Source organism: Pan paniscus, chromosome 6 (assembly GCF_029289425.2).
Source record: "Pan paniscus chromosome 6, NHGRI_mPanPan1-v2.0_pri, whole genome shotgun sequence".
Taxonomy (NCBI): domain Eukaryota; kingdom Metazoa; phylum Chordata; class Mammalia; order Primates; family Hominidae; genus Pan; species Pan paniscus.
This window is the reverse complement of record NC_073255.2, coordinates 60590547-60618193: the sequence shown is the minus strand read 5'-3', so window position 1 is coordinate 60618193 and position 27647 is coordinate 60590547. Positions and strand designations below refer to the sequence as shown.

At 48.6% G+C, this 27647-nt stretch overlaps 1 protein-coding gene across 1 annotated transcript; it reads right to left on the bottom strand.

Moving 5' to 3' along the window:
• Window positions 1-2296: 2296 nt before the first annotated feature.
• Window positions 2297-27598, bottom strand: LOC100993185 (putative phosphoserine phosphatase-like protein). The gene is made up of 4 exons (XM_063605746.1): window positions 27331-27598; window positions 24000-24112; window positions 3590-3725; window positions 2297-2803 (listed from the first exon to the last, which is right to left on the bottom strand). Exons 1-4 carry the CDS (start codon window positions 27381-27383, stop codon window positions 2773-2775), a joined length of 333 nt encoding a protein of 110 aa, XP_063461816.1. The 5' UTR covers window positions 27384-27598; the 3' UTR covers window positions 2297-2772.
• Window positions 27599-27647: the final 49 nt, after the last annotated feature.

Here is a 27647-nt window from a genome sequence, read left to right as displayed (position 1 = left end):
TCAGGAGGCTGAGGCAGGAGAATCACTTGAACCCAGGAGGTGGAGGTTGCAGTGAGCCAAGATCGTGCCACTGCACTCCAGCCTGGGTGACAGAGCCAGACTCCATCTCAATAAATAAATAAATAAATAAATAATAAATAAAATAATAATAGCCCTTCCCCAAAACTCAACCACCTTCATAAAGCTAATGAGAGACCACCAGGCTGGGAGGATGAGAGAAGCCTAAATTCCGCCAAGGTGTACACATAAACACAGTTTCTAGTTATTATTCTAGAGGGCAGGCACAAGATTTGCAAATCCCCGTTACTCCTGCAGGTTACATCACGACTGTAGAACCTAAGATTGGCCTTTTGAGATGTCTTTTCAGGTTTTTGCATTTCTTTTTTCTTTTCTTTTTTTGTTTTGTTTTGAGACAGTTTCACTCTGTCACCCAGGCTGGAGTGCAGTGGCACAATCTCTGCTCACTGCAACCTCTGCCTCCTGGATTCAAGCAATTCTCCTGCCTCAGCCACCCGAGTAGCTGGGATGACAGGCGTGCCCCACCACATTTTGTATTTTTAGTAGAGATGGGGTTTCATCATGTTGGCCAGGTGGGTCTCCAACTCCTGACTTCAAGTGATCTGCCCATCTTGGCCTCCCAAATGCTGGGATTACAGGCGTGAGCCACCGTGCCTGGCCCAGGTTTTTGTGTTTCTGACCATCAGTGGCTCCACCTGTACCTAACTAACCCCGCCCCCGCCCCCACCCGACCCCACCCCATGGCCAATTCTGTGGCTCCACCCAGAAGCGAATCCCCTGGCCTGCCAAAGTATCCTTGAAGAAGTCTAGCCTCCGAATTTTTGGGGAGATTGATGTAAGAATAAAGCTCTGGCCTCCTGTTTGGCCGGTTCTGCACGAATTAAGCTCTCTATTGCAATTCCTGTCTTGAGAAATGGGCTCTATCTGTGCCGCGGGCAAGAACTAGTGGGGCAGTAGCAGCTGTGACGGTCAGACAGTGAAAACCAGTGGGGGATCGGTCCTCCCACCCGCCCACCAATGGCCTGCTCCTGCCATGCACACCGGGCGGCATAGAGGCTGATGCCGTTTGCAGCACTTTTCAAGGTCCTGGCATGCCTGGTCCTGCCCAGAGCTTGGCACTACTGAAAAGTGCAAACACCACAAAACGGTTTCTAGGAGAGCGGCCAGGAGGCATTCACAGTTGGGAACAACGGCCTCATTGTTTGGAATCTCATTTAAATGGTGCCAAACCTATTTCATGTCTCTCCTTCAGAAACTGATTTGGAAGGAAATTTGATTAATTTGATTTGCTTATGTGGCTGAATAATTATTTATTTAATTATATAGCCAAATTTGGTTAAGTAAGTTTTTCAACTAATTCTCAATATTAAAAACCTTATGGCTTTTTCTACTGAATTATCCAACAGTATCCACTTCCTAACCCCGTGGCTTTCCCCTCCCCCATACCTCCAGGGAGGGTATAGAATCTCACACATTCAAAGCGTGTTCTGAAATTTCCCTTGCTTGGCTCTGCTCAAAACAAACACAAACCTGGCTTTCAAGTATTTCCAAGTCATTTATAAAAAAGAAATGTGTTTATATAGGCTGTTAGGAGTTATTAATATTTAATTCATTTAGGGGAAAATGCTGGCCTTTGTGATTAGTTAAACTTGTTTTTATTTCTTTTACTTTATGTGATTTTCAAATATCCTTTTTTCTTTTTAAGAGACAGGGTCTCACTCTGTCACCCAGGCTGGAGTACAATGGCGGAGTCACAGCTCACTGCAGCCTTGAATTCCTGAGTTCAAGGGATCCTCCCATCTCAGCCCACCAAGTAGCTGGGACTACAGGTGGGTGCCACCACATCCAGCTAATGTTTTTATTTTTTGTAGAGACAGGGTCTTGCTGTGTTGCCCAGGCTGGTCTCAAACTCCAGGCCTCAAGTTGATCCTCTTACCTTGTCCTCCCAGAGTGCTGAGATTACAGGCGTGAGCCCAAATATCCATTTTTCAATCAGTACTTTTGTTTAAGACTCTATTGTTATATTGGAGGCCAAAAAAAAAAAAAAATCTCTGTAACATTTCATATATGACAAATCCCAAGAGGTAAAAAAAGGACTTTCCAGGTCCCAGGGCTTTAGGAAGTGGGAGTGGGCTCATGGGGTGAGGACATTGTGCCCAGCACTAAGCAAAGTCTTAAGCCTGTTTCTTGCCTGGGGGATGTTTATGCTTCAACACAGTACCTGAAATATTGGATATTCCAATATCCAAGAGGCAGAACTGCAAATTCCACAAATCTGTTCTGACACATGGATAAACTTTTATTGACATACCAAAGGGAAAAAAACCAATATTCATTGAAGGCTGCCGAATCTATATTCCTAAGAGTAAAGGTGTTTAATTGACTCTCCACTCTTAAAACACTTTGTATGAAATATAGCTAGGAATATACATAAAGAATTCAGATTACAAAACTATCTAGGAAATCAATAGTCATCATATAATACTGGAACTACAGTTAAAAACAAACAAACAAACCAATCTTTGAGGAGTCCTAACTGTAGTTTACTTGACAGTGCAGATCATCTGTACCAACTTTCTATATCAAGTTGTAATAGGCAATTGTAAGCAAACAGTATCAATCTGTGTAACTTGTAAAAATTCATCTGAAGTTGTTTGGAGCCATATGACAATGGATGTTATTCTTCCGGTTCTCCCAGCAGCTCTACAAAATCAGTGATACACCATTTGGCGTTATCCTTGACTTGTTGCCTGATCACATTTCCTCCAAATCCAATGAAAGCATCCTAAGAAGTAAGAAAAGAGAGATAAATGATTTTTATTTTTATTTATTTTTTTGGAGGCTCTGTTGCCCAGGCAGGAGTGCAGTGGTGTGATCTCTGCTCTCTGCAACCTCCGCCTCCCGGGTTCAAGTGGTTCTCCTGCCTCAGCCTCCCAAGTAGCTGGGATTACAGGCACCTGCCATCACGCCTGGCTAATTTTTGTGTTTTTAGTAGAGATGGGGTTTCACTATGTTGGGCCAGGCTGGTCTTGAACTCCTGACCTCTGGTGATTTGCCCACTTCGGCCTCCCAAGGTGCTGGGATTATAGGTATGAGCCACAGCACCCGGCGGAGAAATGATTTTTAGAAAATCAGAAAACAAAGGTTGCAGGAGCAATAGAGAGCAGTAAGTGTTTCAAACTTTTTTTTTTTTTTTGAGACGGAGTCTCACTCTGTTGCCCAGGCTGCAGTGCAATGGCGTGATCTCTGCCCACTGCAACCTCCGCCTCCTGGGTTCAAGTGATTCTCCTGCCTCAGCCTCCCGAGTAGCTGGGATTACAGGTGCCTGCCACCACACCTGGCTAATTTTTGTATTTTTAGTAGAGATGGGGTTTCACCATGTTGGCCAGGCTGGTCTCAAACTCCTGACCTCAGGTGATTCGCCCGCCTCGGGCTCCCAAAGTGCTGGGATTACAGGCGTGAGCCACTGCACCCAGCCAAGTGTTTCAAACATAAACTATTCCTGCAAAGAGAGGTAAGCCTGGCCTCCCCCAGGGTGCCTTTGCTGAGTACACAGCACCTTCCTCCTTACCTCCTCCTGTCTTCGCCTCCTGGCTTCCTCCTATCCCTCACTGCACTCTCCTGCATCAGTACGTGCACCACTGCTGGGGACCCATTCAGCTGGACAATGTCGAGGCTTCTGGAGAGTAAGATGTGGTCCCTGCCCTCTTATAACCAAGACAAATGCCGACAAAAATAAAAATCACATCAGTAGGTAAATGTCTGAGTTCTAAACTAGATGGCAGGAGCTGAGCATGGTGGCTCACACCTGTATTCCCAGTACTTTGGGAGGCTGAGGCGGGAGGATCATCTGAGGTCAAGAGATCGAGACCAGCCTGGCCAACATGGTGAAACCCTGTCTCTACTAAAAATACAAAAAATAGCTGGGCGTGGTGGCAGGTGCCTGTAATCCCAGCTACTCAGGAGGCTGAGGCAGCAGAACTGCTTGTACCGGGAGGTGGAGGTTGCAGTGAACAGTGATTACGCCACTGCACTCCAGCCTGGGTGAGAGAGTGAGACTCTGTCTCAAAAAATAAAATAAATAATAAATAAACTATATGGCAGGCCAGGCATGGTGGCTCATGCCTGTAATCCCAGTACTTTGGGAGGCCGAGGTGGGCAAATCACCTGAGCGCAGGAGTTCAAGACTAGCCTGGGCAACATGGTGAAACCCTGTATCTACTAAAAATACAAAAATTAGGCTGGGCACGGTGGCTGATGCCTGTAATTCCAGCACTTTGGGAGGCCGAGGCGGGCAGATCACGAGGTTAGGAGATCGAGACCATCCTGGTTAACGTGGTGAAACCCTGTCTCTACTAAAAATACAAAAAAAATTAGCCGAGTGCGGTGGCATGCACTTGTAGTCCCAGCTACTCGGGAGGCTGAGGCAGGAGAATCACTTGAACCTGGGAGGTGGAGGTTGCAGTGAGTATAGATCGCGTCACTGCACTCCAGCCTGGGCAACAGAGCGAAACCGCAACAAACAAACAAACAAACAAAACTACCTGGATGGAAATCGCATCCCTGCCCTGTAATTTCAAAGAAGGGAAGATCAAAGAGAAGTCTGTGGTGTAGAGGAAATCCCCTTGGACCTGGGATCTGGTCCAGAACAGGCACCGCCCTGCCTGGGAGGCCAAGAGTCGCAGTGTGTGCATAAGAAATGGTGGGGGATTTTCTATTCTGGGATGAGGGAGAACTGTTGGCAGTGCTCTACGTTTTTTTTGTTTTTTTTTTTGAGACAGGGTCTGGCTCTGTCACCCAGGCTGGAGTGCAGTGGTGCAATCTCGGCTCACTGCAACCTCCACCTCCTAGTCTCAAGCCATCCTCCCACCTCAGCCTCCCAAGTAGCTGGGACTACAGGCATATGCCACCATACCCAGCTAATTCTTGTAGTTTTTTGTAGAGATGGGGTTTCGCTATGTTGACTAGACTGGTCTGAACTCCTGAGCTCAGGTGATCTGCCCACCTCGGCCTCCCAAAGTGCTGGGATTACAGGTGTGAGCCACTGCCCCCAGTCTACACCTTTTTTTTTTCTTGATTGATTGATTCATGTGATTGATTGAAACACTCTACTTTTTCATAGTTAAAATTGTTTATAGGCCATGCGCAGTAGCTTATTCCTCTAATCCCAGCACGTTGGGAGGCTGAGGAGGGAGGATGGCTTGAGGCCAGAGTTTGAGACCAGCATGGGCAATATAGTGAGACCCCATCTCTATAAAAAAAATTAAAAATTATCTGGGGGTAGTGGCTCATGCCTATAGTCCTAGCTACTCAGGACGCTGAGGCAGAAGTATCATTTGAGCCTGGGAGTTCGAGGTTGCAGTGAGCTGTGATTGTGCCACTGCCCTCTAGCCCGGGTGACAGAGTAAGACCCTGTCTCAAGAAAAAAATAAATAAATAAAAATTGTTTATAGTTATTATTATTTCATTAGTTGTACTAACTGATACCCTCCTTTTGTGCATGATTTTTCAAAATAGTATTTCCTTTTTTCTGGCAGGATATAGACACAATACTGCATATACTCATTTGAAAGTACAAAATTCTGTTACTTGTCTTTTCCTTTCACTTTTTTTTTTTTTTAAGACAGTCTTGGCCAGGTGCGGTGGCTCACGCATGTAATCCCAGCACTTTGGGAGGCCAAGGCGGGTGGATCACAAGGTCAGGAGATTGAGACCATCCTGACTAACATGGTGAAACCCCGTCTCTACTAAAAATACAAAAAATTAGCCGGGCGTGGTGGCGGGCGTCTGTAGTCCCAGCTACTCGGGAGGCTGAGGCAGGAGAATGGCGTGAACCCAGGAGGCAGAGCTTGCAGTGAACACAGATTGCCCCACTGCACTCCAGTCTGGGTGACAGAGCGAGACTCCATCAGAGCGAGACAAAAAAAAAAAAAAAGAAAGAAAAAAAAAGACAGTCTCGCTCTGTCACCCAGGCTGGAGTGCAGTGGCACAATCTCAGCTCACTGCAACCTCTGCCTCCTGGGTTCAAGTGATTCTCGTGCCTCAGCCTCTCGAGTAGCTGAGACTACAAGTGTGCCCCACCTCACCTGGCTACTTTTTAAATTTTTTGTAGGGTCTTGCTATGTTGCCAGGCTGCTCTCAAACTCCTCCTGCCTCAGCTTCCAAAGTGCTGGGATTACAGGTATGTCCCACTGCACCCAACCAATCTTGTCATTCCTTTTTGGTTTTATGAGACAGGGTCTCACCCTGTCACCCAGGCTGGAGTGCAGTGGTACAGTCATGGCTCACTGCAGCCTTGAACTTCTGGGCTCAGGTGATCATCCTGCCTTAGCCTCCTGAGTAGCCAGGATGACAGGTGCACACCACAATCCCTGAATAATTTTTTAGAGACAGAGTTTTGCCACGTTGCTCAGCTGGTCTTGAACCTCTGTGCTTAAGCAATCCTCCCACCTCGGCCTCCGAAAGTGCTGGGATCACAGGTGTGAGCCACCACTCCTGGCTGATTTTGTCATTTCTTGAAAATGAGATTGGGAGCTCTGAGAAAACTCTTCATTTTACTTTTATGTATTTCTCATTAAGCTAGGCCAATGTTCATTGCTTAGCCAACCCCAACACTGGTTATAAATTATCTAAGCTAACAATTCAAAAGCAGCCAGTGTGGTGGCTCATGCCTGTAATCCTAGCACTTTGGGAGGCTGAGGTGGGTGGATCACCTGAGGTCAGGAGTTCGAGACCAGCCTGGCCAACATGGCAAAACCCCATCTCTACTAAAAATACAAAAAATTAGCTGGGCGTGGTGGCAGGCACCTGTAATCCCAGCTACTTGGGAGGCTGAGGCAAGAGAATTGCTTGAACCTGGGAGGCGGAGGTTGCAGTGAGCTGAGATCGCACCATTGCACTCCAGCCTGGGTGACAGAGTGAGACTCTGTCAAAAAAAGAAAAGATTCAAAAGCTGGCCACGGTGGCTCATGCCTGTAATCCCAGCACTTTGGGAGGCCAAGGCAGGCAGATTACCTGAGGTTGGGAGTTTGAGACCAGCCTGGCTAGAACCTTTTTCTTTTTTGAGATGGAGTCTTGCTCCATCATGCCCAGGCTGGAGTGCAGTGGCGTGATCTCGGCTCACTGCAACCTCCTGCCTCCTGGGTTCAAGTGATTCTCCTGCCTCAGCCTCCCAAGTAGCTGGGATTACAGGCGCCCGCTACCACACCCGGATAATTTTTGTATTTTCAGTAGAGACGGGGCTGATCTCAAACTCCAGTTTGGTCTCAAACTCCTGACCATAGGTGATCTGCCTGTCTCTGCCTCCCAAAGTGCTGGGATTACAGGCAAGAGTCACCTTCGCATCCAGCCAAAAAGGTTCTCAAACCTTTTTGGCCAGGCTGGTCTCAAACTCCTGACCACAGGTGATCCTCCTGTCTCTGCCTCCCAAAGTGCTGGGATTACAGGCAAGAGTCACCTTCGCATCCAGCCAAAAAGGTTCCTTTTAACTCTTTTTCATTCATCATTCATAAAGACTATCATTTTTTTATTTTTATTTTTTAGACAATCCCTATTTTTAGATCTCAGGAAACTAGGTGGTAAAAACTTCATATATGTTTTGAGATGCAGTCTTGTTCTGTTACCCAGGCTGGAATACAGTGACGTGATCTTGGCTCACTGCAACCTCCACCTCCTGGGTTTGACTGATTCTCATGCCTCAGCCTCCTAAGTAGCTGCAATGACAGGCACCCATCACCACTTCCAGCTAATTTTTTTGTATTTTTTGTAGATATGAGGTTTCACCATGTTGCCCAGGCAGGTCTCAAACTCCTGGCCTCAGGTGATCCGCCCGCCTTAGCCTCTCAAAGTGCTGGGATTACAGGTGTGAGCCACTGCACCTGGCTACACTATATTTTTGGCGTAGTTTTTCTTATGTTAGAATAACATGATAAAGGCTAAGCCCTATGTGAAATGGACACATTTGATATTACGACACCTGCTATATAGCATTTGTTTCCTGCATTGATTTTAAAATGCTTAGAAATAAAATCCCCAGCTGGGCATGTTGGCTCACACCTATAATCCCAGCACTCTGGCAGGCAAAGGTAGGAGGATCACTTGAGCCAGGAGTTCAAAATTAGCCTGGGCAACATAGTGAGACCTCATCTCTACAAAAAATAAACAAAATTAGATAGTTGTGGTGGCATGTGCCTAGACCGTTTGTTCTTCAAAGAAGACCACCAGAGTCCAGAGTCAAAGCCAAGCGGCAAGGATCTTTACTACAAGTTCGAACCTGGTCCTTCCATTCCACCGCATACAAGAGGGCCCTGAACAATGCGAGTGTTTGCTTTTTTATAGCCTGAAAGTTACAGGGGAACAAAGGAATTCTTTTGGTTCCCGCTCTTTCAGTAAAACTTTGAACGGCTGTCCCCTCATCTGTCCTCTTATCGGAGACTTTCCTGGTGGTGTTTGTACTGGGCTTGTTTGTTTTGAGCCCGGGGGAAGTTTAAGAGATATATGGTGATATGTGGTGGGATGGGAGGATGGGATGTGTTTGTACTGGGCTTGTTTGTTTTGAGCCCGGGGCTGAGGAATGTGCCCGGCTCTTTTCATTCCCCCCCTTTCTTTTCAGGTATTTTTTAGAGCCAATCTTGGGTCTTATAAGTCTGATTCTGTTTCAGCGTTTACAGGTTGGTATTGGGCTCTGAGGACTATGAGTTGTACAGTGTTAAACTTTTCTTTAACGAACCACAAAATTCTGTTAACAACACAAGGTCCTACGGTAAGCAGAAATAGTAGACTCAGCAGGGGTCCAAGGAAGGGGGCTAACAGAGAAAACATAGATGAGTTCCACTATTGGTCTGCAGCTGAAGCAAACTGCCGTGTTCTTACTTCTGTGCTTAACTTGCATAACTGTTGGACTCGGTCTTCTATGAGTCCTGATTCATTTATGTAGAAACAACAGTCTTCTTTTAGAAACATACACATTCCTCCTTTTTCAGCAGTGAGTAGGTCTAAGGCCCTCCGGTTCTGCAAGGTTACCTGTGCTAGGGACGTGAGCTGCCGCTGGAGGGAGGCAAGGGACTCAGCTGACTCTTCTATAGCAACGGCAAATTGTTGGTACAGCTTGTTACTTTCTATAAGGGTGTGACCTAGGGCTCCCCCAGCCAGTCTGGCCGCCATGAAGGATGCGGTGAGGGAGATTCCTGCAATGAGGGGGAGAAATATGGCTCGTGCAGGTCTTGGTCTAGGGTCTGGGTGAATAACAGCACTAGTCCAGTTACTGGTATACTTTAGGAACTCACCGGCAGTAAGTAGAGTTAACCGGGGAACTAATGTGACAGGAAGACACAGTAGGTTGGTAACAGAGGGGCTTGATAGGTTTTTAGATAATGTTCTATTACACCAGAAGAATATGCCTGACGGAGCCTTTAAGGTGATGTTAGGGGGCGTTGCAGTGATGTTGCAGAGGCTGGAATTAGTTCCTGAGAAACACTAGGGAAACTTCTCTTGACTGGGGTTTAGGTATAGTGGCACGTTAGGGATAGGGGCATATGAGAGGTTTTGGTGGTTGTTAGCTTGGGCAGAGGTGGATGATCTTCATGGCAGGGGGACAGCGGTTAGCGGTGGACGCCTTAGAGTGGCACATAGAAAGCAGCCAGACAGGCTGTGAAGTCCTGTAAGGTTGGCAAGTTCTAATCTTTCTTGCAATAATTTTAACCAGGAAAAAGGACGTAAATCTTGTGTCAGGTGGTTTTCTTGTCACTGGATATTTCCATGGACCAGGGGCCGTACCTGCACTAGACCCCGCCACAGATAGAGGTGACTGCTAGGCCATGTGGAGGCGGAGGAGTAGTATACAGCCCTGTGTTGAGGCGTGGTCCAGCGGGAGTTCCAGGGGTCTTTAACTATCCATGTATATGAAAGGTCTCTATCTCATCTGCGATGGAAGGGCCATCTGGGATCTATCTGTTCTTCTCCACCTTACCATTGGTATTTATGGATGTTACAATAGTTATAAGGGCAGCCGGCACTTTGGTGCCACCAATAGTGCTTACAATTGTATTCAGTCTGATCATACTCGAAGCATATTATTGGTGCCACTGGTTTGGCTACTGGGAAATTGGTAAAATTTAGTAAAATTGGGCTATTGCACCTTGAGGAGGGGCAATCTGCACTGGCCACTAATTTCCCGTGCTTAGGAGGTTGCCTAGGGTGGGTTTGGTTTTCATAAAGCCAGAATCTCCAGACAAAGGGATTAGGAGCTGGCTTTATGTTTTCCTCAGCGGCCACTAGGGCGACTAATGTTAGAGTTAGACTACTTAACTGCATGTTTGCAGTGAGTTATGCTGCCGGCGCAGGGTGAGTTTTAAGGGGTTGTTCTTAGCTCTGTCCACAGTCCACGTGTCCGGTGCTTCAGCCACCGCCGCCATGATTGGCCTTAGAAGGTCGGAGGTTGGGTCCACTGGCTTGACGTGGGTGTAGTGGATCCACGACGCAATGCCTTCTACTTTCAGGGCGGTGGGTGTGGTCAGGAGTACTTGGAGTGGTCCTTTCCACCTGGGCTCTAAGGTCTCTTGTCGGTGTCGCTTAACCAGGACTCAGTCTCCTGGCTGGTACGGATGGGGTGTCGGTGGGGGACTGGTCTCATATAGCTCTCTCAGCTTGGGCCAGATTTCTTGGTGAATTTTCTGTAAGGCTTGTAAGGAAAATAAGAATTCAGAGACATTTTCTGTTTCAGACTTAAGCAGGTCATCTTTTAAGCTAGGAACCAGGGGTGGAGGTCTGCCATACATGATTTCGTAAGGGGTGAGGCCTAGTTTGTAAGGGGTATTATGGGCCTGGAACAGAGCATAGGGAAGAAGGACTACCTAATTAGCGCCAGTCTCTATAGTCAATTTAGTTAAGGTCTCTTTTAAGGTCCGATTCATCTTTTCTACCTGTCCTGAACTCTGGGGCCTGTAAGCGCAATGTAGTTTCTAATTTGCCTTAAGGATGGAAGCCAAGTCTTGACTTACTTTAGCGACGAAAGCGGGCCTATTTGACCTTATCTGGATGGGGAAGCCATACTTGGGAAGGATATCTTCCAGAATTTTCTTTGCTACGACCTGAGCAGTTTCTCTTTTGGTTGGGAATGCTTCAGTCCACCTTGAAAAAGTATCTACAAAGACAAGTAAGTACCGGTACCTGTACTTTCTTGGCTTTATTTCAGTAAAATCTACTTCTTAGTAGATACTGGGCCTGGTTCCTCTGAGCCTTGTTCCTGCTGCAGCTTGAGATTGGGGGTATGCGTTGTTAAGCTGGCAGACTTTGCAACTTGTCACAATACTGCTGGCCGTCTCAGCTATATGTCTGATATTGAGCTTGGAGCATCTGATCAGGTCTATCATCCGCCGGGCCCCCAGGTGGGTGGTTCGGTGGATGTGTTCTAACACCTGTTGTCTTAATTTTTCTGGTAGGATGGTTTGGTCATTAGTATCAGTCCACCACTTATTCTGGATTTGTTTCAGGGGAAGTTTGTCAATCCACTGGAGATCTTGTTCTGAATATTCAGGGAAATATGGCAAGTCCTGGGGGCCCGGGTCAGGGAGCTGGAGTGCAAGGAGTTGGCTGGGAGCCTTCGCCATATTTCTTGCAGTCTGGTCTGCCAGAAAGTTGCCTTGAGCAGTTGGAGTAGTTAGTTTCTGATGCCTTGGGCAATGTACAATGGCTAATTTTTCTGGCCTCCATAGGGCTGTTAGCAGGGCTAGGATCTCTTGTTTTTTATCTTTTTTCCTTCAGCCGTCAGTAACCTTCGCTCCTTGTAAATGGCCTCATGTATATGCGCTGTTGCAAAAGCATATCGGCTGTCTGTATATACTGTCAGCTTTTTCCCCGCCCTTAAGGTAAGAGCTTGGGTGAGCGCTATCAGTTCGGCCTTCTGGGCCGATGTCCCCGGGGGCAGGGGTTCCGCCCAGATTACCTCAGTCTCTGAAGTTACTGCCGCCCCAGCGTACCTCTGGCCTTGATGCATGAAGCTGCTCTTATCAGTGAACTAGACGAGGTCAGCGTCAGGAAGTGGGTGGTCTTGCAGGTCTTCTCGAACTCCGTGCACCTGAGCTAGTATCTCGGTGCAGTCATGGAGTGGGGCGTCCAGGTCCGGGTTGGGCAGCAGCGAGGCAGGGTTTAAGGTCGTTGGGGGCAGGAAAATTATCCTGAGAGGATTTAGTAGTAGTCCTTGGTAGTGGGTGAGCCGGGCGTTACTCATCCATCGATTAGGTGGCTGTTTGAGTACACCTTCGATGGCATGTGGAGTAACGACCCGCAATTCTTGCCCTATGACAAGTTTATCAGCATCTTGCACCATCAGAGCCGTGGCCGCAATCATTCGGAGACAAGGGGGCCACCCGGCAGCTACTGGGTCTAACTTCTTTGACAGGTAGGCAACTGGCCTCCGCCAGGGGCCTAAGTTCTGAGTTATTACCGCCTTGGCGACACCTTTATTTTCATCCACGTATAAGTGGAAGGGCTTGGTAACATCAGGTAGTCCTAGTGCAGGCGCGGAGAGTAGGGCGGTTTTAATCTGTTGGAAGGCCAACTCGGCTTCGTCTGTCCAATTAAATGGCTGTTGCCCCCGTGTTGCCTGATACAAGGGTTTAGCTAGTTCTGCGAACCTAGGTATCCATAGTCGGCAAAATCTTGCCGACCTTAGGAACTCTCTCATTTGTCGGGTGGATTGTGGCCTGGGGATCTGCAGAACAGTTTGTTTCCGGGCATCTGTTAGCCAGCGCTGCCTTCTTTTAAGCAGGGTAGGAGAGTTTTTGAATCCTTGCGGCGCCTGGTCCATGTCAGTTGGCCACTTATGCCTTTATCAGGGTCATTCTACTCGAAGGCGAAGAGCTTTTGGCTCTGAGGGGCTAAAGGCAAACTAAAGAAAGCATCTTTTAAATCTAAAACAGTGTACCATTGATGTTTAGGGTTTAAGGTACTTAGGAGGGTATACGGGTTAGGTACAGTTGGATGTATGTCTACAACTTTCTTGTTGATTTCTTTTAAGTCTTGTACAGGTCTGTATTCTTCACTATTAGGTTTTCGTACCGACAACAATGGAGTATTCCAGGGTGAGTGACATGGGCGTAGGACCTCTTGGTCAAGGAGCCGGCGGATATGCGGGGCAATCCTTCTCTTGGCTTCTAGGGGCATCGGGTATTGGCATACCTGCACAGGGTCTGTCCTAGGCTTAAGTTCAATAAATAAGGCAGGACGGTGTTTTGCTAGACTTAAGCCCCCCGTTTCCGCCTACGCTTCTGGATACTGCTGGAGCCAAGGTGCTATGTCTTGGTCAGGGGCCGCTTTCTCCTGGTGGAGCCGGTACTTATCTTCTAGGTTTTTAGTCAGGATGGACACGGTTCTATTGTGGGGGTTGGTCACGACGGGCCTCTCAGGGAGGAAATGGATCTGTGCTCCTATTTTAGTTAGCAGGTCTCTCCTCAGTAGGGGACAGGGGCTTTCAGGGATGACTAGGAAAGAATGGGTTACATTCTTGGCTCCGAGGTTTACTGTTCTTTGTGTTGTCTATGGGTATTTCTTAACTCCTGTGGCCTCTTGTACCTACGAGGATTTGGAGGATAATTTCCTATTAGTTTTAACTAAGACCGAGTGCTGTGCTCCCATATCGACCAAGAACTGGACTGGGGACCCCTCCACTTGCAAAGTTACTCTAGGTTTGGGGAGGGGGTCCGAACCTCGTCTTCTTTAGTCTTCGTCTTGAGTGACTAGTACGGGTGTAGACTTAGGGGGTCCGGGTCCTTGTCCTCGTGGTTTCTTTTTGGGGCAGTCTCTTACCTAGTGGCCAGCCCTTTTACAATAGGCACATTGGTCTTTGCTCAGATTATCATGCCGGGGGGGCCGCCTAGGTTGGGTGTACTCTGGCTGTAGATGCTTTTTCTGTACCACTGCTGCCAGGACCTTGGTCATTTTTTTCAGTGGCCTTAAATTGCTTTTCCTCTGGAGTATCTCTGTTATTGTAAACCTGCTGGGCTATCTGAAGGAGGTCTTGAATCCGCTTTCTTTCTAAGTCTTCTAATTTCTGGAGTTTTCTCTTAATATCTGGGGCTGCCTGATTTACGAAAGACATTACAACAGCTGCCTGACTTCCTGGAGCCTCTGGATCTATGGGGGTGTACTGTCTAAAAGCTTCCATTAATCTTTCTAAGTACGTAGCTGGGCTCTCTGTCTTTCCTTGCAGAATAGAATATACTTTAGCCAAATTAGTGGGCTTGCGAGCAGCTGCCCGGAGACCCGCCATTAGAGTCTGGCGATAAAGGTGTAGCCGTCCCCTACCTTCTGCCGTGTTGTAGTCCTACGCTGGCCTGGTCAGAGGAAAGGTTGCGTTTATGAGGTCGGGGTTGGCAGTCGGTTGACCGTCGTCTCCCGGGACTAGCTTTCTAGCTTCTATCTGTATTCTTTCTTGCTCTTCCGTGGTGAACAAAATTCGGAGGAGCTGCTGACAATCATCCCAAGTGGGCTGGTGGGTGAACATGACACTATCTAGTAAAGCCAGTAAATCTTTGGGGTTGTCTGAAAACCGAGCACTCTGAGTTTTCCAGTTATACAGATCACTGGTGGAGAATGGCCAGTACTGGAGCCTGGGGATTCCTGTGTCATCCGGGGGTCCTATTTCCCGAAGGGGTAAAGCCACCGTGGAGTCAGGCGGCTGAGGGGGGCTAGTCCGCGAAGTGCGCCTTCGCGTCCTCCCCACCAGCCTTTCAAAGTTACTTTCCTTTTCAGCGGGCCCGTGTGTGCTGGCCGCCTCCCGTCCGCCTGCTCCTTCCCGCAGCTCAGCCAGGGGGGCTGGGGCCTGGGGCCCGGAGGGGTACGGAGGGGGTTCTGTGAACAGTGGGGCCCCGCTGTCAGGTAAAACAGGATGGGGGGGGCAGTTGGTTGCTTGGATTTTAGTGGTCGAGCAACTAGTGCCTTACAGGGTTCAGAGGCCAATTGGAAAGGGGACAGCTAAGGAGGCGGGTTCTCAACAAGGTCCTGCCATATGAGGATATATGGGATATGATCTAAGTGGCCTGCACGCCTAGGTAGGAAAATCTTGGACTTTACCTTAGTGATGACAGCAAGTCGGAAGGTCCTTTCGGGCGGCCACCCCACATCAAAGGCAGGCCATTCGGAGCGACACAGAGTAATTAGCTTTCTTTTCCTGATTTCTATACCAAGATCATGGCCCCTTGCTCTAACTTCTTTGAAATTACTCGTAAGGAGAGATAGAGGAGTGCTCTGGGTATTACCTATCCTGTAATAATTTGTAGTCTTTTCCTGTAAAGGAATGTGGGTTTGAATCCTTGTAAAGGAAATCTGATCTGACTTATTAATGATATCTAATCGCAGGCGCACTTTGGCAGCCTTGGTCAGAGGCAGCTGCTGCCCGCCAAACTGGGGCAGTTCAGATCGCAAGCGCGCACCGGAAGCCCGGGTCAGAGTTAGCTGCCTGGATCGCGGTCGCGCTGGGGCAGCCTAGATTAGAGACAGCTGCTGCCTGCCAAACTGGGGCAGTTCAGATCGCAAGCGCGCATCGGAAGCCTGGGTCAGAGTTAGCTGCCTGGATCGCGGTCGCGCTGGGGCAGCCTAGAGACAGCTGCTGCCCGCCAAACCGGGGCAGTTCAGATCGCAAGCGCGCACCGGAAGCCCGGGTCAGAGTTAGCTGCCTGGATCGCGGTCGCGCTGGGGCAGCCTAGATTAGAGACAGCTGCTGCCCGCCAAACCGGGGCAGTTCAGATCGCAAGCGCGCACCGGAAGCCCGGGTCAGAGTTAGCTGCCTGGATCGCGGTCGCGCTGGGGCAGCCTAGATTAGAGACAGCTGCTGCCCGCCAAACCGGGGCAGTTCAGATCGCAAGCGCGCACCGGAAGCCCGGGTCAGAGTTAGCTGCCTGGATCGCGGTCGCGCTGGGGCAGCCTAGATTAGAGACAGCTGCTGCCCACCTAACCGGGCAGCTCAGATACGGCTGCTGCCTGCCAAACCGGGGCAGCTCATATCAGAGACAGATGCTGCCCGCCAAACCGGGGCAGCTCAGATCAGAGACAGCTGCTGCCCGCCTAACTGGGCAGCTCAGATACGGCTGCTGCCCGCCAAACCGGGGCAGCTCAGATCAGAGACAGATGCTGCCCGCCAAACCGGGGCAGCTCAGATCAGAGACAGCTGCTGCCCGCCCAACCGGGCAGCTCAGATACGGCTGCTGCCCGCCAAACCGGGGCTGCTCAGATCAGAGACAGATGCTGCCCGCCCAACCGGGCAGCTCAGATACGGCTGCTGCCTGCCAAACCGGGGCAGCTCAGATCAGAGACAGATGCTGCCCGATCAACCGGGCAGCTCAGATACGGCTGCTGCCTGCCAAACCGGGGCAGCTCAGATCAGAGACAGATGCTGCCCGATCAACCGGGCAGCTCAGATACGGCTGCTGCCCGCCAAACCGGGGCAGCTCAGATCGCAATATAGATCAGATGAGAGCCAGGGGACGTCTCCTACTGGTCTCCACTGGCTGTCCTATAGCGCGTCCGCCAGGACTGTGCCAGCTCCAGTTTCAGACCTCGCGAGTCACAGATTCAGATTCAGAACAGACACAAACAGACAAACGGAGACGAGCCAGCTCACCTATCAGTAGATCGATCCTAGCAGATCCATTGACCAGGGGTCTGGTGGGCTTGGGGAATCCCGGACGAGCCCCCAGATGTTATGCCTAGACCGTTTGTTCTTCAAAGAAGACCACCAGAGTCCAGAGTCAAAGCCAAGCGGCAAGGATCTTTACTACAAGTTCGAACCTGGTCCTTCCATTCCACCGCATACAAGAGGGCCCTGAACAATGCAAGTGTTTGCTTTTTTTATAGCCTGAAAGTTACAGGGGAACAAAGGAATTCTTTTGGTTCCCGCTCTTTCAGTAAAACTTTGAACAGCTGTCCCCTCATCTGTCCTCTTATCGGAGACTTTCCTGGTGGTGTTTGTACTGGGCTTGTTTGTTTTGAGCCCGGGGGAAGTTTAAGAGATATATGGTGAGATGTGGTAGGATAGGAGGATAGGATGTGTTTGTACTGGGCTTGTTTGTTTTGAGCCCGGGGCTGAGGAATGTGCCCAGCTCTTTTCACCAGCTACTCAGGAGGCTGAGATGGGAACATCGCTTGAGTCCGGGAGGTCGAGGCTGCAGTGAGCTGAGACCGCGCCACTGCACTCCAGCCTGGGTGACAGAGCGAGACTCCGTCTCAAAAAATAAATAAAACCAGGGCTGGGCATGGTGGCTCATGCCTGTAATCCCAGCACTTTGGGAGGCCACGGCGGGCAGATCACAAGGTCAGGAGTTCGAGACCAGCCTGGCCAATATGGTGAAACCCCGTCTCTACTAAAAATACAAAAATACCATGCCAGGCGTGGTGGCGTGCACTTGTAGTCCTAGCTACTTGAGAGGCGGAGGCAGAAGAATCGCTTGAACCTGGGAAGCGGAGGGTGCAGTGAGCCAAGATCACGCCACTGCACTCCAGCCTGGGTGACAGAGCGAGACTCCGTCTCAAAAAAAAATAAAAATAAAAAAGTAAATAAAACCTCTGCTAGTCTCAGAAAATGACGTTAGTTCAGAGGAATAAAATGCTGTGGTGGTGTGGGATGCAGTGGCACATACCTGTAATCCCAGCTACCCAGGAGGCTGAGGTGGGAGGATCGTTTGAGCCCAGAAGTTCAGGGCTGTGATAAGCTACGATCACACAACTGAACTCCAGCCTGGGTGACAGAGTGAGACTCTTTCTAAAAAAACCAAAACCAAACATAATATTTGACTTCACAGGGCTGTTATGAGGATTAAATGAGGTAACATATGAGGAACTAGTATATAAAGTATAAAATGATGTTAAAATCTCGGTTATGAGTTGTTGATGGTATTATTTGGGGAAATGAAATCAACTCTTATTGAGCACACACCTAGGCTAAAAGGTGGTGCCCATGCTACAGGGATAAGGCATTGTTAAAAGTTTTAAAAGGTTTTTAGTTCCTTATTCATAACTTTTCTTGGGTTTGCACAAAGTCAGTTGACATAACAAGATTGAATTTGTTTTTATTATTTTGTTTTTATCTTGTAATGAGAGTTGTTTTTGTTTAACTCCTGTTTTAAATCTTATATAGTTCTAAATCAGCTGTTTTTATTTTATTTTATTTATTTATTTTGTAGAGATGGGGTCTTACTATGTTGCCCAGGCTGGTCTCAAACTCCTGTGCTCAAGCGATCTTCCTACCTCAGCCTCCCAAAGTGCTGGGATTATAGGACAAATCAGCTGTCTAAAACAAAAGTACGGTTGGGCACTGTACAAAAATTAGCCAGGCGTGGTGATGGGCACCTGTAATCCCAGCTACTTGGGAGGCTGAGGCAGGAGAATCACTTGAACCCAGGCGGCAGAGGTTGCAGTGAGCCGAGATCGAGGAGGCACTGCACTCCAGCAGGAGCAACAGAGTGAGACCCTGTCTCAAAAAAAAAAAAAAAAAAAAAAGAATATCACTCTCGGTCACTCCTTGATATAACTAGAGATCTGAGATAATATAACAGCTGTGGCACCGCTATGGACCAGAGAGGGGATAGGAGGCTTCCCCAAGGGCAGCTGTAGTTCAGTAATCTGTTAACAAAAGTCTCCCTTCTAAAGTCTCTGTCTTTTTTTTTTAAAGACAGAGTATCGCTCTGTCACCCAGGCTGTAAGTGCAGTGGCGCGATCTCGGCGCACTGCAACCTCCGCCTCCCAGCTTCAAGTGATTCTCCTGCCTCAGCCTCCCAAGTAGCTGGGACTACAGGCATGTGCCACCATGCCCAGCTAATTTTCCTATTTTTTTTTTTTTTTTTTTTTTTAGCAGAGTTGGGGCTTCACCACGTTGGCCAGGGTGGTCTCGAACTCCTGACCTCAAGTGATCCTCCTGCCTCAGGCTCCCAAAGTGCTGGGATTACAGGCGTGAGCCACCGTGCCCAGCCAAAAGTCTCCTTCTTGAGTCTAAATTGCTTCAAATGCATAGAAGCTCCCATAAAATTGAAATACAACACATAGCAAAGTAAGTCATAGGGGCTATGTAGGAATTAATGTTTCATGAAGTGCAGACATTTATGTACAGACAGGTGATGTTATAGATAATAAAGCTAAGACAGGTGATGATCTAAGTCTGTTTTGCTGAGCAAAGTGTACCAAAGGGCAAAAGACATCAATTAAGAGAACCATTCATCTCAATATTTAACTCTGATGTGACTGTTCAAGTTGCATTCCAAAAGACATTACCCAGAATACCGAATAATGGAACTGCTAAGAAAGGGAACATGTTACCGTTAACATCTTACCATTAAAGTAGAATTTCAGCCTACTGGCAAATACATTGGTTGCTGGGATATTGAGCTTTGAAGCAACATGCTCTACAATACTCCTAAAGCCACCAGATATTAGGAAAACCTGAACATTTCGCTCCTGTAGGCGACTTACCAGCTCCCTGCAAAATAAAATACAAAATACCCAACACTGAGTAATACAAAAGAAAAAAAAAAAAAACGAAACATGAAGAGGGAAATAAGATGTATTTTCTTCTCCTGAATGCATTTGCCTGAGGTATGTTTGACAAGGTATACTGCCTGGGATGTTAATGTTTTCTATATGTTTTTCTCTTTATTTTTTGAGACAGAGTTTCACTCTTGTCACCCAGGCTGGAGTGCAAGGCTGCGATCTTGGCTCACTGCAACCTCCACCTCCCGGATTCAAGCGATTCTCCTGCCTCAGCCTCCTGAGTATTACAGGCCGGTGCCACAATGCCCGGCTGATTTTTTTTTTTTTTTGAGATGGAATCTTGCTCTGTTGCCCTAGCTGGAGTGCACTGGCATGATCTCGGCTCACAGCAACCTCTGCCTCCCGGGTTCCAGTGATTTTCCTCCCTCAGCCTCCTGGGTAGCTGGGATTACAGGTGCCTATCACCACGCCCAGCTACTTTTTTTGTATTTTTAGTAGAGACTGGGTTTCACCATGTTGGCCAGGCTGGTCTCGAACTCCTGACCTCAGGTGATACCACCCATCTTGGCCTCCCAAAGTGCTGGGATTACAGACGTGAGCTACCGTGCCCGGCTTAATTTTTGTATTTTTAGTAGAGACAAGGTTTCATCATGTTGGTTAGGCTGGTCTCGAACTCCTGACCTGGTGATCCATCCACTTTGGCCTCCCAAAGTGCTGGGACTACAGGCGTGAGCCACCATGCCCAGCCTTATATGTGTTTTTCTAAATGTACTTAGAAATCAATGGGTAGGGCTTGGCTGCTTTAGGAAACCGTTCTAGAACTCTACTCTGCCCATGGACCCAGAAAAACACAAGATGAGGACAAACAAGGAAAGCTTAGGTTTTCCCTGGAGAAAGAGGAAAGGCAGAAACAGACAGGACCAGACAACCGGCCAGACAAGACCACGTGTAAGTGCCAAAAGAACCACACAGCCCATGCCTTTAATTCCAGCACTTTGGGAGGCCAAGGTAGAAAATCACTTGAGGCCAGGAGCTTGAGAACAGCCTGGGCAACACAGCAAGATTCCATCTCTACAAGAAGATTCTTAAAGGCTGGGTATAGTGGCTCAAACCTATAATTCCAACACTTTGGGAGGCTGAGTTGTGAAAATTGGTCACTTAAGCCCACAAGTTCAAGACCAGCCTGGGCAACGTAGTGAGATGCTGTGTCTATAAAAAAAATTTTTTTTTTTAAATTAGGCACGGCGGGCCGTGCGCGGTGACTCACGCCTGTAATCCCAGCACTTTGAGAGGCTAAGGCAGGTGGATCACAAGGTCAGGAGATTGAGACCATCCTGGCTAACATGGTGAAACCCCGTCTCTACTAAAAATACAAAAAATTAGTCAGCTGTGGTGGCAGGCGCCTGTAGTCCCAGCTACTCGGGAGGCTGAGGGAAGAGAATGGCGTGAACCCAGGAGGTGGAGCTTGCAGTGAGCCAAGATGGCGCCACTGCACTCCAGCCTGGGCAACAGAGCAAGACTCCGTCTCAAAAAAAAAAAAAAAAAAAAAAATGGCATGGTGGCCTATGTCTGTAGTCCCAGCTACTTTGGAAGCAGAGGCAGGAGGATCCCTTGAGCCCAGAAGATTGATGCTGCAGCGAGCTGTGTTCATGCCACTGCACTCCAGCCTGGGTGACAAAGCAAGACTTTCAGAAAAAAAAAAAAAATTCTTTAATTAGCTGGGCATGGTGGCATGCACCTGCAGTCCCTACTACTAAGGAGGCTAAGGTGGGAGGGCTACTTGACCCCAGGAGTTCGAGGCTGCAGTGGGCCATGATTATACCACTGTACTCCAACCTGGGCAACAGAATGAGACTCTGAATCTAAAAAAAATAATAATAGGCCAGGTGCGGTGACTCACACCTGTAATCTCAGCATGTTGGGAGGCCGAGGCAGGTGGATCACTTGAGATGAAGAGTTCGAGACCAGCCTGGCCAACATGGCGAAACCCATCTCTACTAAAAATACAAAAATTAGCCAGGTGTGGTGGCAGGCGCCTGTAATCCCAGCTACTCCTGAGGCTGAGGCAGGAGAATCGTGTGAACCTGGGAGGCAAAAGTTGCAGTGAGTGGAGATTGCACCACTGCACTCCAGCCTGGGCGACAGAGTGAGACTTTGTCTCAAAAAAAAAAAAAATAAATAAAATTTTGCCGGGCGCAGTGGCTCACGCCTGTGATCCCAGCACTTTGGGAGTCTGAGGCGGGCAGACCACCTGAGGTCTGGAGTTCGAGACCAGCCTAACCAACATGGTGAAATCCTGTCTCTACTAAAAATACAAAAACTAGCCTGGCATGGTGGGTGCCTGAAATCCCAACTACTCAGGAGGCTGAGGCAGGAGAATCACTTGAACCCGGGAGGCAGAAGTTGCAGTGAGCCAAGATCGTAGCATTGCACTCCAGTCTGGGCAACAGAGCGAGACTCTGCCTCAATAAATAAATAAATAAATAAATAAATAAATAAATAAATATTTTTAAAATAATAAAATTAAAAAATAAAAATGAAAATAAATAAACCACCCAGAGGGCTCTCTAAAGCAATCGTTAGATGCTCTCAGGAGGACATGCCCCCCAACACTGGTGCTGAAATACACCTGGAGCAGCAGCTCCTCTTACTTATGCTGGGGGTCAGGTGTGGGGGGTCCTCTGCTATGAGTCTCTGCACCTGCTCCCTGGAGGGCTGGATTGGGGCTAAGTGCTCCGTGAGAGCAACTTTGAAAGACACTGCCCCACCCATGGCTCGCCATGTCCTAGGAGGGAGACCCAACAGTCAGGCCAGCCAGGTCCAATGTCCTCGAGGTTAACATGCCTTACTGCCCCGGGTCTACACAACATCCACCAAAAGGAAGATGCTAACAAGAGCCCCACTATGCAACAGACAGGCTTTGCTGCTATGAGAGCAAGGCCTTGGAATAAACTTTTGAAGGTGTGCTTGAAAATAACATTAACAAGCTGGGTGCAGTGACTCATGCCTATAATGCCAAAACTTTGGGAAGCTGAGGTGGGCAGCTCATCTGAAGCCAGGAGTTCGAGACCAGCCTGGCCAACATGACAAAACCCCATCTCTAATAAAAAAAAATGCAAAAATTAGCCAGGTGTGGTGGTGCGTGCCTGTAATCCCAGCTACTTGGGAAGCTGAGGCAGGAGAATTGCTGGAACCTGGGAGGGGGAGGTTGCAGTGAGCCGAGATCATGCCACTGCACCCCAGCCTAGAAGACAGAGACTTCATCTCAAAAAAAAAAATAAATAAATAAAAGTTACACAGCCTATTCATAGGTAGTTTTCTTGAAAGCCGCAAGCTGTCATAAATCAAGAAAGAGACCAAAGGCTAAACGTTCTTCCATGAAAGGGAGTTGAAAATAAAATGGTGGCCAGGTGTGGTGGCTCATGCCTGTAATCCCAGCACTTTGGGAGGCCGAGGTGGGCAGATCACGAGGTCAGGAGTTCAAGACCAGGCTGGCCAACATGGTGAAACACCATCTCTACTAAAAATACAAAAATAAGCCGGGTGTGGTGGTGCGTGCCTATAGTTTCAGCTACTCAGGAGGTGGAGGCAGGAGAATTGCTTGAACCCAGGAGGCGGAGGTTGCAGTGAGCCGAGATTGCACCATTGCACTCCAGCCTGGTGACAGAGCGAGACTCCGTCCTGAAAAAAAAAAAAAAGAAAATGACATGGTGCATGACTGGGGGACTGGGGCTGCAGAGGGTGGTGCCCAGCTGCAGGGCAGGAGGTGGGAGGGCAGGAGGGAGGGAGGGAGAGAGGGGCTCTGACCCAGGATCCACCAAGAGACTCTGAACCTTTCCAGGGAACCACTAAGGCCACACTTTCAACCATGACACAAAGCCACTGGACACTTGAGCCCTGCCCCCTAGGCCATCTTCTTTGGTTAGTGATGGTCATCATTCCCCTAATCAAGCTAAGAACATGTCTTATCCATATTTTTTTGCCATAAATATTTATATAAATGAATGAATATATCAAATTCAACTCTAAGGGGTGAAAGAAAAAGCCTAGTGCTCATGTTCCATAGCCAGGGTCCAGCACTTCATCCAAAACAGCCACTCTTTAGAAATTCTTTATCATTTCATGGCCGGGCATGGTGGCTCATGCCTGTAATCCCAGCACTTTGGGAGGCTGAGGCGGGTGGATCACGAGGTCAGGAGTTTGAGACCAGCCTGACCAACATGGTGAAACTCCATCTCTACTAAAAATAAAAAAATTAGCCGGATGTGGTTGCACACACCTGTAATCCCAGCTACTCAGGAGGCTGAGGCAGGATAATTGCTTGAACCTGGGAGGTGGAGGTTGCAGTGAGCCAAGATTGTGCCACTGCACTCCAGTCTGGGCAATAGAGTGAGACTCTGTCTCAAAAAAAAAAAAAAGAAATTCTTCATCATTTCATAAGGTGAATAAATGCTATCCCTACATTTCTGACACCGCGTCCTCTACACCACAGATTTTGGCTAGCTCACCGATTCCTTCTTCACTGATGACCGTGCTGTCAACATCAAAACACACAGCATCTGCTGAGTAGAAAAGCTTCCTCAGCTCTGAGTGGGAGATCATCCTTGGAAGAATTTTCCTCCTATAAGAAAAAAAGATAAATGTATTTTAGACATCAAATAAAATTATGAAAAGATCCCACCCTTGCCTACTAAGCCAATCTAATTTGTGTCAAAGTCGGTGCAGGCCACATAAGAGTGTATTCATGAATTCAATCATTTTTCTTTTCCTTTTCTTTTTTTTTTTTTTCACTTCCCACACTACACTAATTTCTTCTTCTTCATTTTTTTTTTTTTTTAGATGGAGTCTTACTCTGTTGCCCAGGCTGGAGGGTAGTGGCACGAACTTGGCTTACTGCAACCTCCACCTCCTAGGTTCTAGTGATTCTCGTGCCTCAGCCTCCTGCGTAGCTGGGATTACAGGCACGTGCCACCATACCCAGCTAATTGTTTTTTTTATTTTTTATTTTTATTAGAGACGGGGTTTCACCATGTTGGCCAGGCTGGTCTTGAACTCCTGACCTCAGGTGATCTGCCCACCTCGGCCTCCCAAAGTGCTGGGATTACAGGTGTGAGCCACTGCGCCTGGCTGTTACCAACTTTTAAATCTATTTGATGTTGAGGCTGGGGGCGGTGGGTCATGCCTATAATCCCAGCACTTTGCGAGGCCAAGTCGGGCAGATCACCTGAGGTCAGGAGTTTGAGACCAGCCTGGACGACACGGTGAAATCTACTAAAAAAAAAAAAAAAAAAAAAAAAAAAATTAGCTGGGCGTGGTGGTGAGTGCCCGTAATCCCAGCTACCCAGGAGACTGAGGCAGGAGAATTGCTGGAACCTGGGAGGCAGAGGCTGCAATGAGCTGAGATCGCGCCACTGCACTCCAGCCTGCGAGACAAAGCAAGACTCTGTCTCAAAAAGAAAAAATATATATATAATCCATTCATTATATTCTGGGAATGAACAGAGCATCCACATCAAATTGAGTCGTGATTTATTAAAGGAAAGCCAGGCCAGGCACCATGACTCACGCCTGTAATCTCAGCACTTTGGGAGGCTGAGGAGGGTGGGTCACCTGAGGTCAGGAGTCCAAGACCAGCCTGGTCAACATGGTGAAACCCCATCTCTACTAAAAGTACAAAAAATTAGCTGGGCTTGGTGGCAGGCACCTGTAATCCCAGCTACTTGGGAGCCTGAGGCAGAAGAATTGCTTGAACCTGGGAGGTGGAGGTTGCAGTGAGCCGAGATCATGCCATTGCACTCCAGCCTGGGCAACAAAAGTGCAACTCCATCTCAAAAAAAATTAAAATAAATAAATAAAGGGAAGCCACACGGAGGGGTGGAGAGGGAATACCAGCAACAGATGGGCCTGGGTGATAATTGAAGCTCTACCTTTTACAGTGATTGGGCAAATTACTCAACCCTCCAAGATTGACTTTTCTATGTAAAGTAGCTGTTCCTGTGAATGGCTTAAGGGGAGTGGAAACAAAGGTCATCAGAGTTGATGTATGACTCAACTCAGAGTTGAGGATGAAAAGTGGGAATAATAGCGCCTGCCTGTACCCTGGTACAGATAGGATGTTTATTTACTTATTTGTGGAGACAGGGTCTTGCTTGTTGCCCAGGCTGGAGTGCAGTGGCACGATCATGGCTCACTGCAGGCTTGAACTCCTGGGCTCAGTCTTGAACTCCTGGGCGTGGTGGCAAGCACCTGTAGTCTCAGCTACTCGGGAGACTGAGGCAGGAGAATCGCTTGAACCCAGGAGGTGGAGGCTGCAGTGAGCTGAGATCACGCCACTGCACTCCAGCCTGGCGACAAAGTGAGATTCTATCTCAGGAAAAAAAAAATTAAACTAAAAAGTTGTAGTATCTAAAATGAGCAAAATCATTGGGCGTGGTGGATCACACCTGTAATCCCAGCACTTTGGGATGCTGAGGTGGGTGGACCATCTGAAGTCAGAGTTTGAGACCAGCCTGCAGTGAGCTGAGATTGCACCACTGCACTCCAGCCTGGGAGACAGAGTGAGACTCCATTTCAAAAAAAGAATTAGCCAAGCATGGTAGTATGCACCTGTAGTCCTAGCTACTGGGGAGGCTGACCGGGAACGATTCCTTGAGCCCGGAGGTCAAGGCTGCAGTGAGCCATGATTTCACCGCCTCACTCCAGCCTGGGCAACAGAGCAAGACCCTGTCTCGATAAAGAAAAAAAAAGAAACAGACAAAACCAAAAAACAAAACAGAACAGAACAGCATCATTTCCTTATCATTAGTTTGAAGAAAGTGAATTGCCTGTAAAAGTTTCCATTTTCAAAAAAAGCATTAAAATATAGTGTAAGGCCAGGCACGATGGCTCATTCCTGTAATCCCAGCAATTTGGGAGGCTGAAATGGATTGCCTGAGCCCAGGAGGTCGATCCTTCGGCTTCAGCCGCTCAAGTAGCGGGGACTACAAGCGCATGCCACCATGCCCAACTAATTTTCTGTATTTTTATAGAGACAGGGTTTCACCATGTTGCCCAAGCTAGTCTGGAACTCCCGAGCTCAAGCGATCCGCCTGCCTCGGCCTCCCAAAGTGCTGGGATTATGGACATGAGCTAACGCCCCGGCCCAATTACTTTCTTCAGTCTGAGCATGAGCGCTGGAAAAAAAGCTCTCACTTGCATATAATTTTTTAGAGACATTGTCTCACTCTGTCACACAGGCTGGAGTGCAGTGGCGCAATCTCGGCTTACTGTAAACTCAACCTCCCGGGTTCGATCACTTATATACATACACATATTTGTTTGTTCAGACGGAGTCTCGCTCTGTCGCCCAGGCTGGAGTGCAGTGACGCGATCTCGGCTCACTGCAACCTCCGCCTTCTGGGTTCAAACAGTTCTCTGCCTCAGCCTCCCGAGTTGCTGGGATTACAGGCGCCCGCCACCACGCCCGGTTAATTTTTGTATTTTTAGTAGAGACAGGGTTTCACCATGCTGGCCAGGCTGGTCTTGAACTCCTGACCTCGTGATCCACCTGCCTCGGCCTCCCAAAGTGTTGGGATTACAGGCGTGAGCCACCGCGCCCGGCCGATCGCTTATATTTTTAAAAAGATGTTTTCTTCCTTTCCTAGCCCCTTCTACCCCGCTACAAAATTTCAAAGACTTAATGCTATTACAACTGGCCGTCAAACTCGGGAGTGCAGCTCCCTAATGCGTGGCGGCCTCAGTGGGGTCCCACCCTGCCCAGGATGACCGGCGCCAGGTGGCGGGGGACGCTCCCGGGGTCCCCGGGCCCTGGCTGGGGAAGGTGTTGTGGGGCGCACGTACCCAGGCTCAGGTGAGGCGAGTGCGCCGCAGGGGCTGCAGCTGGCGCTGGCCATTGAGAAGCTTCTGCGCTACCTTGCGATCGTGCCCGCCACTTCCCGCAGGCCGGGAAGTCGTAAAGCTCCTCCTGGTAGCTTATAGGCGGCGGCGGCCAGGCAGAAGCCTGCGGACACCCAACAGCCACTTTAGCTGTCGCCAGCCAGGGAGCCTGTGGCCCCCCGCGCATGCGCGCTCCCGGAAGACCCAACAGCCCCGCCTCGAGTTCCGATTGGCTCCGCGTGAGGGGCGGGCCTCTGCGACGTCACAAGGGCGCGCCTCCG

Excerpts from the sequence above, each read along its gene's own strand:
- LOC100993185 (XM_063605746.1), bottom strand. The coding sequence starts at position 27,383 with ATGGCCAGCGCCAGCTGCAGCCCCTGCGGCGCACTCGCCTCACCTGAG. Across the intron at positions 3,726-23,999 it reads CATCAGTGAAGAAGGAATCG|AGGGCAGGGACCACATCTTA; the intron begins GTGAGCTAGCCA and ends CTTGGTTATAAG. Across the intron at positions 2,804-3,589 it reads GGAGGCGAAGACAGGAGGAG|GATGCTTTCATTGGATTTGG; the intron begins GTAAGGAGGAAG and ends CTTACTTCTTAG.